This window comes from Electrophorus electricus, chromosome 3 (assembly GCF_041902795.1).
Source record: "Electrophorus electricus isolate QZ-2024a chromosome 3, ASM4190279v1, whole genome shotgun sequence".
In the NCBI taxonomy this organism is placed as follows: domain Eukaryota; kingdom Metazoa; phylum Chordata; class Actinopteri; order Gymnotiformes; family Gymnotidae; genus Electrophorus; species Electrophorus electricus.
The window spans coordinates 30,709,739-30,720,666 of NC_137499.1; the positions used below are offsets into that span (position 1 = coordinate 30,709,739).

Consider the following 10,928-nt stretch of genomic DNA (forward strand, 5'->3'; position numbering starts at 1 on the left):
TGGATGAAACAGCACTACCTGCAACTTTGTCAGACACTGGGCACTGATTTGCTCTGAAGCAGCCTCTTACCCAGCATGCACTTATTTCTCTCTCATATCGCATGCCAGACAGACAGGAAATCCCCAAGGACATGGAGGATGCAAAGACTCATAACCATACAAGTTAGATATTTGCATTGGTGTTCTCGTTTATTCAAAGATTAAACATATCAAAATCATTGTTGGGTGATTACTCTCAATATCCTACTGTCAATGTGAGTCCCTCCGTTTCAAACTACAATGGATTATTAGCATTAGGTGTAACTAGTTGACAGAGAGCAAAACAGTATATAATGTATTTGTATTTTTAGTTTTAAATGACTTGGAAGATAAAATAATATATAGTGTAGCATATACTACAAGTGTGCTGTTTTTGTTCATTTCTTTTTGTTTTGTTATGTTTACTATTACTTTTACTTACCTTTTCACAATGATTCACAGTTATAGTATACTTTAGTTCTTGTACTTCAATAACTTATTCCAAGTAGCTTTTGGATGCTGAAGATCCAAATTAAAGGTTTTTTTTTTCTAATTCTGCTCACATTAATAATTTGAGAAGAGATAGCCTAGGCCTATGCATAAAACATTAGCTCACTGAAACTCCATAACATGCATTCCAACAAAAGAATCTGATATATGATTGAGATGTCATGTAGGGTAAATAATCATCAGTGTTTTAGCATTGTTATGGTATTTATCGTTATGATATTATTGTTTTAGTATTATTAATAATAGATACATGTGGTGTTTGAACTATGAAAACTTTCCTTTTCAAGAAAAAGATTCAGCTGACTGTATAGTCTAGGTAAGTGGTATAGTTTAGGTATAGTATAGGTAACACAATGTTATAACATAGAAAACCTTGATGAGAGTTATAAAACTATATCAACGCATGCTTTTTGTTGATGTTGCAAAATGACAAGGGACATGCAATAAGATAAAACGCTTCAAAAGTAACTGCCTTTATGTTTCAGCCAACCGAAATTAACAGACACCAACAGAGAAGTTTCTCAAATGAGGCTTATGGATTTTATCCAACATTATCTTACGTTAGCGTGAAGCCCTGCATAGGCTCGTGTGCTCCCCTGTGCGGTTACAAAGAAGTATTACTTTAAACAGCAGGACAACGCGATGTTTAGAGGGGAAAACGATAGCCACGGCCTGGAATGGGTGATAAATAGAAGACCTTTCTACGGGTGATCCGTTGTATTGGAAACCAGAACCAAGTAAACTGTTTTTGTACAATTAAAATTTCAAAAATTGCTCTAAGGAAACTGTCATAACGCACCTGCGCCCTGCAACGGTAAGCCGATCTGTCACTTAATATTTTTCAGACTAGGTTAAGCCGTTTTTTACACAATATTAACATTGTGACGGATGCAAACGGCATCATGACCTTTCTGGTAGTTCAATGGCATACAGATGAGAATTTTTAAGAAACACGACATCATAGTAGCATATATAGTAGCCAATTATATATTATATATAATATAGTAGCTATTATAGACTGAATTAGGGCTTTAGCCTAAAACCAACCAATGTATACATATATAAATATAATATATATTTGTACAATATATTATTATAGTGCTATATATATTATTGTGGGGTTTTTTTTTAATATCATGCTTATTTTTTTACATGATTTTTGTTTATTTACGCCCTTATTGTGCAGGCAGCCTTCCACACGGGGGCAGTGTATAACAAACGCACTTGTGATGCCTATATAAACATCCATCTATGGTAGCATAAATGCGCAGATCTTTTGTTCTGTGTGACGGTCAAATTAAGAGAATGTGAATCAGTTGTCAACATTCTCCTATTCGATATCAGATTTTTAAAAACAGACACAAAAACAGGTTAGGAAAAGATCAATATTGTCAATATCAAAGGGTACTTACTTGATAAACGGCTTCTAGGGATGAACTTCGGACCTCAGTGATAAGAGTATCCATGTTCATAATACCCTTAGACTCAAAGGCCTTCCCTGCAATGGTCTGGCTGCGTGCAGTGCTTTCGCTCGCCCTTCTGTTGGGCTGTGTGACTGCTGACCTGGGGACCAGAAGAGGTAGAGCTTGTTCTACTTCAGTCTGTTAAAGTACATGTATTTTACATAGCAGGGTGTTTCTGTTCACCTGAACATAATCTTGAGGGCCTAAGATATTACACAGCTTCAGACAATGAATGTGCCAGCTTTAAACACTGTGAACTATGCTGTTCTCTTTTTCATAAGTTTTCTTTTTGAGCTGTTTTAAAGTTTCATGTAAATTTAAAATCCCACAGTTCAGTAGAATAGCAATTTAGCAATAGGGTAAATGTATCTTATACGGTCCACTTTTTTGCTTGCTCATTTATGCTAGTTAATGATTTGTAAAACTGGAGTTTATTTTGGATAGTTCCTAAAGCATTTTTCCTCCCACCAGCAGAATACATTGCAGTAACCTTTCTGAAAAGGTTATTTTGTGTGAAAGCAGAGCAGACAAAGACAGGTGGTGCTGGTGCAGCAGCCAGTGAGACAGTTCACATGAAGATGTGGTTGCATTATGAGAAACTACACCCCCAACTCCCAACCCCCCAACCCCTGCAATGACCCTCAGGCCCAGTGTTCCTACATCCAAATGAGGCAAATCAGGTCATAAGCCGTCCAAAGAGAGCCAATGCAGGAAACGAAGAGGCTGACCTCTCTCCGAGCCTGGAAAGGGAGTGTCTGGAGGAGGTCTGCAATTATGAGGAAGCACGAGAAGTGTTTCAGGACACTTATCGCACTGTGAGTCTCTGATGCCACATTGAGTTCACCTTCTGTATTCAATAAAAATCAGAATGTTTGATGCACCCTGTTTTAAAAAATAGTTTCATGTAGTGATTATAAATTGCATGTATGGTACTGTGTAGGTTATGGTATTATGTATGTATGATACTATGTAGGTATGTTGTATTTAAATGTAGCATACATTTAAATTTACATTTTGCTTTCCCTTTTCTAAAGGATATCTTCTGGTCTGTGTACATTGGTGAGTAGAAAGTGTTGTACATAGCATAGGTCATAGAATTTATTTTATCATGACAGATAAGTTGAAAAATAATAATGCAAAAATACAATACAAGAATACTAATTCTCTGATTCATCTAACTTATACAACCAACCACATGTTTAATCGGAATTGTTTTAGCAGTCTTCTTAGTCCAGCTCAAAAGGCTTTTTTCCCATTTCACCAACCATTGTGCAGATGGAGATCAGTGTGCTGACCAGCCATGTAGAAATGGAGCCATGTGCTCAGACAGTGTTGGAGGTTATGACTGTATTTGCAAGTCAGGATTTTCAGGAACCCACTGTGAGACAGGTATGAGGCAAAAGAGCAATGGATGTAGGTGATAACAAATGATGCTTCATAAAAAAACTCAACTCAGGCCTGAAAAAGACCATTTCTTTTGTACTTTTGAGAGGGATCCCCCCCCCCCCCCAATATTCCTCCTTTGAGCATCTTTTGCCAAGATTATTTGTGTTTGACTTGATTTATCATGATGTGTCCCTTACTCAGATCAGACAGTATGTGTCATAGACAAGAACAAAGGCTGCAGCCAGTTCTGTAAGCCTGGCTACCACCACTATGAGTGTTCATGTGCCCACGGGTGGAAGCTACAGGAGAAGGAGAAGTGTGTTCCTGCTGGTAAGAACCAATTTTGCTTATTGGGAAATATTGTGTTTTTTCTACATATTGTGCATCTTGTAATGATTTTCATTTAAGACGATGTTTTGCTGGACAAAATAATGGAAACACCACATGAAAAAAGGTTTTTACCTTTATAATAGCTGAGTTATACAAAAATGTCCATTTAGTTTGGTTTTAGCTGTTAAATGACATTGAAAAAAAACTGCAGTCTTAGAAACTGCTGCTATATTGAGTAAACACTTCTATAAAACAAATTTTTTTTCTTAATTTTCCAAAGCTGGAATTTATTGCAAGGCTGCCATTTCAAAAGTACTGCTGCTGAAGGCAAAGACACATAGTACGACATGACAGCCTGACAAATTGACAAGTTAATAGAGTCTGATAAGTCATCTTTCACACTTATCCAGGCATGCCTATGATTGGAAAATGAACTATTATCCCTCTAAATAAGATTCAGAACATTTATACCAGCCTTCCAAGATGACAAAACAATCTTCTGGGTGTCCCTGCACTTTATTGATTACTCACTACATTTGAAGGTGTTTCTATTCTTGGGTCCGCCCCCTATAGCTGAATATCACAAACTACAAAAGGGAAAACGATGAAGTGATTTTAGATAAAATATTTAAAAGGATTCATAACCTGATTCTTGATCTGAAGAAATTCTAACTTAGGACACATTTAGGAGTGCAACTGTGTAATAGATTTGAAGGATATTATTTACATGTAATAGCAATAATTCTTTAATTGAAAGCCAGTATCTTTTTTGCCATGTGGACTACTTCACTGCTTCTCAAGAGCATTAAGGGCAAGTCGTGTTCAAGTATTTAAAATGTTCTCAGTGCAACACCCCTGTGGGAAAGTGAGCAGTCTGAGCCAGTGGGACAAGAGGCAGTCCAGCAACATACAGTCGGACTACCAAGGACTAAACTGCAATGCAGAAGAGTGCCCCTGGCAGGTACAGAGCTCCACATGCCTGTTCATGTTCATACTGAAATACAGTACTATGCAACCTCTGTAGGCACCTGTGTAATTATTTGACCATCACTTTTAAGGCCTTGCTACGTTGTACTAGCTCAATGGCGTTTTGCAGTGGTGTCATCCTCAAACACAACCTGATTCTGACCACTGCACAGTGTGTCAACAAGTATAGTGACTTTCAGGTGGCGGTGGGTAAGTGTTTAAATGTTTACTGCCTGTGTTTTGAATTGGAAATTGACTGAAAATACCAATGGGAGAAGAAAGTGAAATTTTTCCAATGCCCCTGCTAGTGAAACTACTCTTAACTTTCAGTTTTCTTATTTTGTAATACTTTAATTTCACATTGCCTTTTTTTTCTCAGTACCTAAGGTAAAACTTAGGTAAAACAAATTCCTTTTTGTTTAGTTAACCTCTAATCCAAATTTAAATGTTTTTGACAAACTTTTGTTTTCATTTTGGATGTGTTTTTTTTTCACCCGCAGGCAAGAGGTTACCATCATTTGAAGCTCAAGAGCAGAACCTCTATGTGAAGCAGGTCCATGTGCATCCACTTTATGTGGAAGGTAAACCAGACAATGATGTTGCTTTGGTGGAGCTGAGAGACAGGATTATGTTCAAGAAGACTGTGTTGCCAGCCTGTCTGCCTGAAAGAGATTTTGCAGACAGTGTGCTGATGTCAGGCGAGTACATGGCTGTGGTTACCGGCTGGAAAGATGCTGCTGAGTTCCAAGGAAACCTTATGCTAAATCACCTCTCCTACAGCACACTGCCCACTTGCATGGACCGCCACTCTGGCCAGGTCAGTAGATCTAGTAATCAATAAGTAGTAATATATTAGGAATGTAAAGTAACAGTATAGCATTTATTGTGTGTCTATCAATTAATATGTACCTACATGAAAGATTAAAAAACACCATTCTGACGTCAAGGTTACCAACAAGATGGCATGCACCATGCCACAGCCTAAAGCAGACTGCATCTTTAGCTCTGGAAGTCCTGTTCTCACCTTGTACCGAGAGGTGTTCTTCCTCACGGGCATCGTGAGCCACTATGAAGGCAGAGACTGCAAGAATGGCTACGTCCTTCAGAAGGTGTCTCGATTCCTTCCCTGGCTGAAGCCACTGATGGATTCCATAAGAAATTAAATGGTAAACTCATATGGCTTGCTAATTTGTCATAACCAAAAATGTCTGAATTTGTGGTGTCTGTTTTTTTTTTTCCCAGAGATCAACAATATATTTTTTTCCTTTTTCCCTGTTTAATCAAATAATTAAGTGCTTTATAATACATCAGCTTGTCTTCATAAATTTCCCTTCAATATAAAGTTTCATGTTTTGATATTAGTGCTTTAGAGTTTTCTCCATAAGGTGGCAGTCTTTCCTTCATATCCAACTTTAATAGCAGTATGCAGACAAACTTAATACACTTACTAGAATAACTCATAAGTACTGTATGTTCAGGTGATAATATATTGTTGAACTGCAGGCTAATCTAAAATTTAATTTTGGCTTATAAATAATGTTATATTATTATTGCATACGTGACTGGAACTGACCAATAAAAACAATCAACCAGAAATGTTTAATAAATTTGTTTGTTTTCTATGCAGTCAGACCCATATTAAACATTACTTATTTCTTTGTTTGGCAAAGGAATGGAAAGCCATTGTGCATTGTTTTAATAATGCTTATATTAGTATGCATAACACTCAATTCTAACATTGATAATTTTGCAACATTTATAAAGAGTTTTTATAAAATTTGTTAGAAAAGTTTGTTATACCTGTAAGACTAGGTATTAACCTATGGTCCCCATTTGCAAAGTGGAAGTGTAACTTCCGTACCATGCTATTCTGCTTTGATGGCCCTAACAAGGGTTAAGGAAGCCTTTATTAAATAACAATTAAACATTTATAGTATTATTGTCACAGCGTAAAGTTGCGTTTTTAAAGTTTAAGATGCCTGACTAGGTCCTTATTTACTAGTTCCTTTAGTAACTGCCACACAGTTGAGGTTGGTCCACCATAACTGAAATTAAAGAATTTGAAAAACAAAAGCAAAGTCAGTATCTATACCTGTTCTGACATTGTCTCATGTTTAGCACTAGCAGTTTGGCCCTTGCATTTCTGTTCCCATGGTATCCTCCTAGGAGACTGCTCCTGGTCTCCAAAAATCTCCCTGCTCCTTTTTTGAAGCACCCAATAGAGATGAATCTCCATAGTCCCTGTTCCTTCCTGTGCCTGGGCCAGGAACTTGGCCCTGCCACTTCTGTTTACTGGCTTGCCTGTCGATGAGCCTCCTGGGACTTGATATATGTGGGTAAGACATGAGAAGACTTAATGGGGTACAGCCCTACATCAAAATGCAGCTACCATGAATAGGTTCTAGTAGGTTTCTAAATAGCCGCATTGAGTGTTTGTTAGGCTAAAATGGGCAAATGAACACCAAGGATCCTGTTCAGCATTATGCACAAGAAATTAGACAGTGACAATGTTTTTGTTGCATTGGCTCTGTACTTTGGTATACTGGATATGAAATGGCACAATGACTGTGAGGTTAAAGAATAAAGTACATTTTAACTTGAGTTTCTACATCTGTACTGATGAATCATACCTTTTTACACAGTCCTTCCTTTTCAAGAGCACATACATTCCTGGTTCATGTTTTTGTTTCTTACATGCCCAGCTGTACTGGCTAGGTAATTATTGAATTTTAAATATCTAACAAATGATATAGTAGCAGTTGTATCTGAATCATGTTGTTGGTGACTCCTCAAGTATCAACAGCCCAAAAACAAGTCACTAACAACAGTGATCTCAGTAACAGCAAACAACCTTGCAGACAATGAAATGTTAAAAGTCTGTAGTCTTATGGAACAATGAGACAAAAAATAACCTGTAACAGAGTGATAGAAAAGAGACGGGTGTATTACTGAAAGTGGAACTGGCTCAGTTGTCTTCAGTAATGAAGATAAATGTAAAAGTTTACAGAAGCATTTTTACTGCTCAGATCCAAACAAACACCTCAAAACCCATTTGCAGCAGTGTAGTACATTATTGTGACTCAAAACAAAATACTATAGAAACCTTGAAGTTTTTCAGGTTCAAATGTAGAATGCCCCTCTTTTGGCCAAATCCCAATCTGGGCCCCATTGAGAAAGCTTTTCCCAAGAAAAGAGTAAAGACCAAAATCCCCCCTGACAAGTAGGAGTTAGGAATGGCCTCACAGAGACCAGTGAAGAGGTGCAGTGGCTCATGATATATATACGTGTTGCAGAATTGAGGCAGTAATCAATAACAAAGGATTTGCTCCCAAGTAATTTAGGATTGTGTTCATTCATGCAATTTATAAAACAAGCTGCAAGTCCTATTTGTTTCACATAATACAGATCTAAATATACTAACATTCTGCACATAGCCTCTTATGATGGTTTTCTGTGCTGTTTTTGTATTCACTGTTTAAAGCACCTTTTCATGGCTACTCCACCAGTATATTCAATGCAATATTCACTGCAGTCTTTCTGTAACTGTGCCATCCTGAGTGAGGGTGAAGTGAAGTCTTCCATAAATTAGTGCACAATGTGAATTTCCACTCTGTTAGGTAATTGTGCAGGCTGTGGACATATGGATCATTGTCTTGGTGCTCTAGTTATTCTGGGACATAGAGGCACTTCTTCTCTTTCTCTCTCTCTCTCTCTCTCTCTCTCTCTCTCTCTCTCTCTCTCTCTATTTTTTTAGTGTGGATGAGGAGGATATACAGCTCTACATAGTTAAGCATATTGTGTTTAAATTCTCTGGATGTAGTTGTAATGTGTATCAGCCAAAGGCTACAGAAACTTACAGAAAGGTTGAACCCCCCCCCCCCCCCACCCCACCCCTCAACACCACCACCAGCAACACCACTTTCTCCCCCATCCAGAAACAAATACAATACTTATTCATCACCTCATATCCCTTCTGAATAACTCTGTTGTCATTAGTCAGACTGGACTAGGAACAAGTTCTGAAGCAGTATCAGTGTTCCTTGTGTTTTTACATGCAGTCCAACATTCAGAAATATGGAGGCCTATAGTATCACAACAGAACAGCAAATGTGAAGCAGACTAAAGAAGAGAACATTGTCATATGAAGAGACAGTACACTGAATAAACACCACAGCCTTATCAGAAATGAAACCATCAAATGGTGAATTTGTGGGAATAATCACACATTAAGGGATAATACATTAACATCAAGCCAAAGCACAAATGACTACAAATTATTTCATTATACAAATTGAAACATTTTCTAAAATGCTGCATTTGAGGTCACTCAAAACAGAAATGCTCAAGGCCACTAGCAGCAGATGTTTTCAGCACAGAGAAATGTGAAGGTCTCCTCTACACTGGCTTCTATAATTACTACTGTTCAACTCAGCAAATCAAAAGAGAGCAAGAACAAATAACAGTGTAAGTGTAGGCAGTCACTACATAAGAGACATCATATACCTCAAAAACATTTAAATACTTTTATGCTGGCTTTGTCATTAAACATATAAATGTAAATAATGTTCATCTGATTTCATAACCCAAAATACATATAAGTGTAAATAATGCTCAATTTTCAATTCCAGTCATGTTTACAGATTTGGGTGTTACTGTTTTAAATTTAGAGCTCTCATTCTCCTATTCCGTGTCCACCTGTATCCTGGAATAGTTATTCTTTCCTGTTAGGTTATGAAGCAAGATCCTCATTTTAGAAATGACAGAATGCTTTTGTTTACATGTTTGCACATAATTCAAGACATAACATTAAAGGGTAATGGATGGGTGAAATTAGTGCCATTCTCTTTTAACAAATTCAGCCTAACCACAGAGTGAGTTGCAAACATGTTGATCTAGGAAATGAATTAATGAATGTTTATTTATTTGCCTTGGCAATTTCAGGCTCAGGGTCTAGAATAGTTTGGTGTGTGTGTGTGTGTGTGTGGAGGCCATGTTCAGAAGGTGCTGATCTAGTCTCCAAGATCTATGACAGGAACAGTAGAAGCTGGAGTAAGCTGAGACAGACACGGGCCTTGCAGCCATAACAGATGTAATGAAGAAGAGATCGAGATGACAATGGTGCAAATGCCTGTAAGGTGATACACCCCTATTTGTTGTAATCCCTACTGTTCCTTTAAAAAAGTCTTAAGCACGACCTCCCCACCACACACATACACACACACTCACAAACACAAACAACATAGCAGTCTCAAAATAAGATGACAGTCACCCAGGGTTTTGTTACAGTTCACCTTCATGGAGCCATAAAACATGCAAGGTAGACATTAACAAGAAGCTGCGTCCAAAAGGAAACACTGAACACAATGGAAGTGAATGCAAGTGAGATCTCTGTAGAACTCAGAGAATTAATAAATATGTTTAAAAAGTGGGAAGATGTGATCTGTTTGATTAGCTCAACATATAAAGGGATGGTTTTGTAGATGACAGGTATTCCAGATGATGTCACAAGCTCGTAGTCAGCATATTCTGATTTGTGCTTGTCCATATCAACAAATGTATTCTAAATTTCATCAGTATCATACATGCTACAGTGAACATGAAAAAAAAATGGTACTCATCATAAGTCACCATGTATGACTACAGTGCTATGAATTATTACACAACTAAGAGTCATCGCTGCTATAAATACAGCCTGCATGTGGGGGAAACCCTGCCTGCCATGCTTTGATTTTGCACTTCAAATTCCACTGCTAAATATGATGAGACAGTGAGGACAGTGCAGTAGAAAGCATTTCCACATTCCTCTTGGTATTAGACTCACTGTCTCTCTGTTCTGTGTGCAAAGACAGGAGTGAACTTTGACAATGAAGGATCAAAGGACTGAGGCATTACTGCAGCTCTAATGCAGGGTACCATATGGTGAAGGACACTAAATGAGCATGTTCTCTCACACAGTGCTGGGGCTACTTAACTGCAGTATGCTAATGCTAATTATACAGGGACAGAGTGTGACATGTAAGTAGGTTATGTATGATTTTATTTATGATTATGTATGATTTTATGTATGATTCATTTATTGATGTACTGATGTGTTGATTGATTGACTGACTGAATGAATGACTGACTGACTCACTGACTGACTGACTGACTGACAGACAGACAGACAGACAGACAGACAGACAGACAGACAGACAGATAGATAGATAGATAGATAGATAGATAGATAGATAGATAGATAGATAGATAGATAGATAG

The 10,928-nt window shown here is 37.6% G+C and overlaps 1 protein-coding gene and 1 long non-coding RNA gene across 2 annotated transcripts in view; one reads left to right on the top strand and one right to left on the bottom strand.

The window, feature by feature from the left end:
• The window catches only part of LOC113575239 (uncharacterized), a 36,261-nt gene extending 34,181 nt beyond the window's left edge, over positions 1 to 2,080 (bottom strand). Inside the window, exon 1 of the long non-coding RNA XR_003410390.3 lies at positions 1,941 to 2,080. This is a non-coding gene — a long non-coding RNA (uncharacterized LOC113575239). The remainder of the gene's footprint in view (positions 1 to 1,940) is intronic.
• On the top strand, positions 1,298 to 6,269 carry proza (protein Z, vitamin K-dependent plasma glycoprotein a). Its single transcript, XM_027006639.3, has 10 exons — positions 1,298 to 1,342; positions 2,012 to 2,107; positions 2,637 to 2,806; positions 3,026 to 3,050; positions 3,267 to 3,380; positions 3,579 to 3,707; positions 4,553 to 4,668; positions 4,766 to 4,883; positions 5,174 to 5,490; positions 5,621 to 6,269. The coding sequence occupies exons 2-10, from the start codon at positions 2,032 to 2,034 to the stop codon at positions 5,834 to 5,836; spliced, it is 1,281 nt and encodes a 426-aa protein (XP_026862440.2). The 5' UTR covers positions 1,298 to 1,342; positions 2,012 to 2,031; the 3' UTR covers positions 5,837 to 6,269.
• The last annotated feature ends 4,659 nt before the right edge of the window (positions 6,270 to 10,928 follow it).

Bases quoted from the DNA above. Each gene is read 5' to 3' on its own strand.
- proza (XM_027006639.3), top strand. From the start codon at position 2,032: ATGGTCTGGCTGCGTGCAGTGCTTTCGCTCGCCCTTCTGTTGGGCTGT. The intron at 3,708-4,552 runs GTAAGAACCAAT...AAATGTTCTCAG, and splicing joins GGAGAAGTGTGTTCCTGCTG to TGCAACACCCCTGTGGGAAA. The intron at 4,884-5,173 runs GTAAGTGTTTAA...TTTCACCCGCAG, and splicing joins TGACTTTCAGGTGGCGGTGG to GCAAGAGGTTACCATCATTT.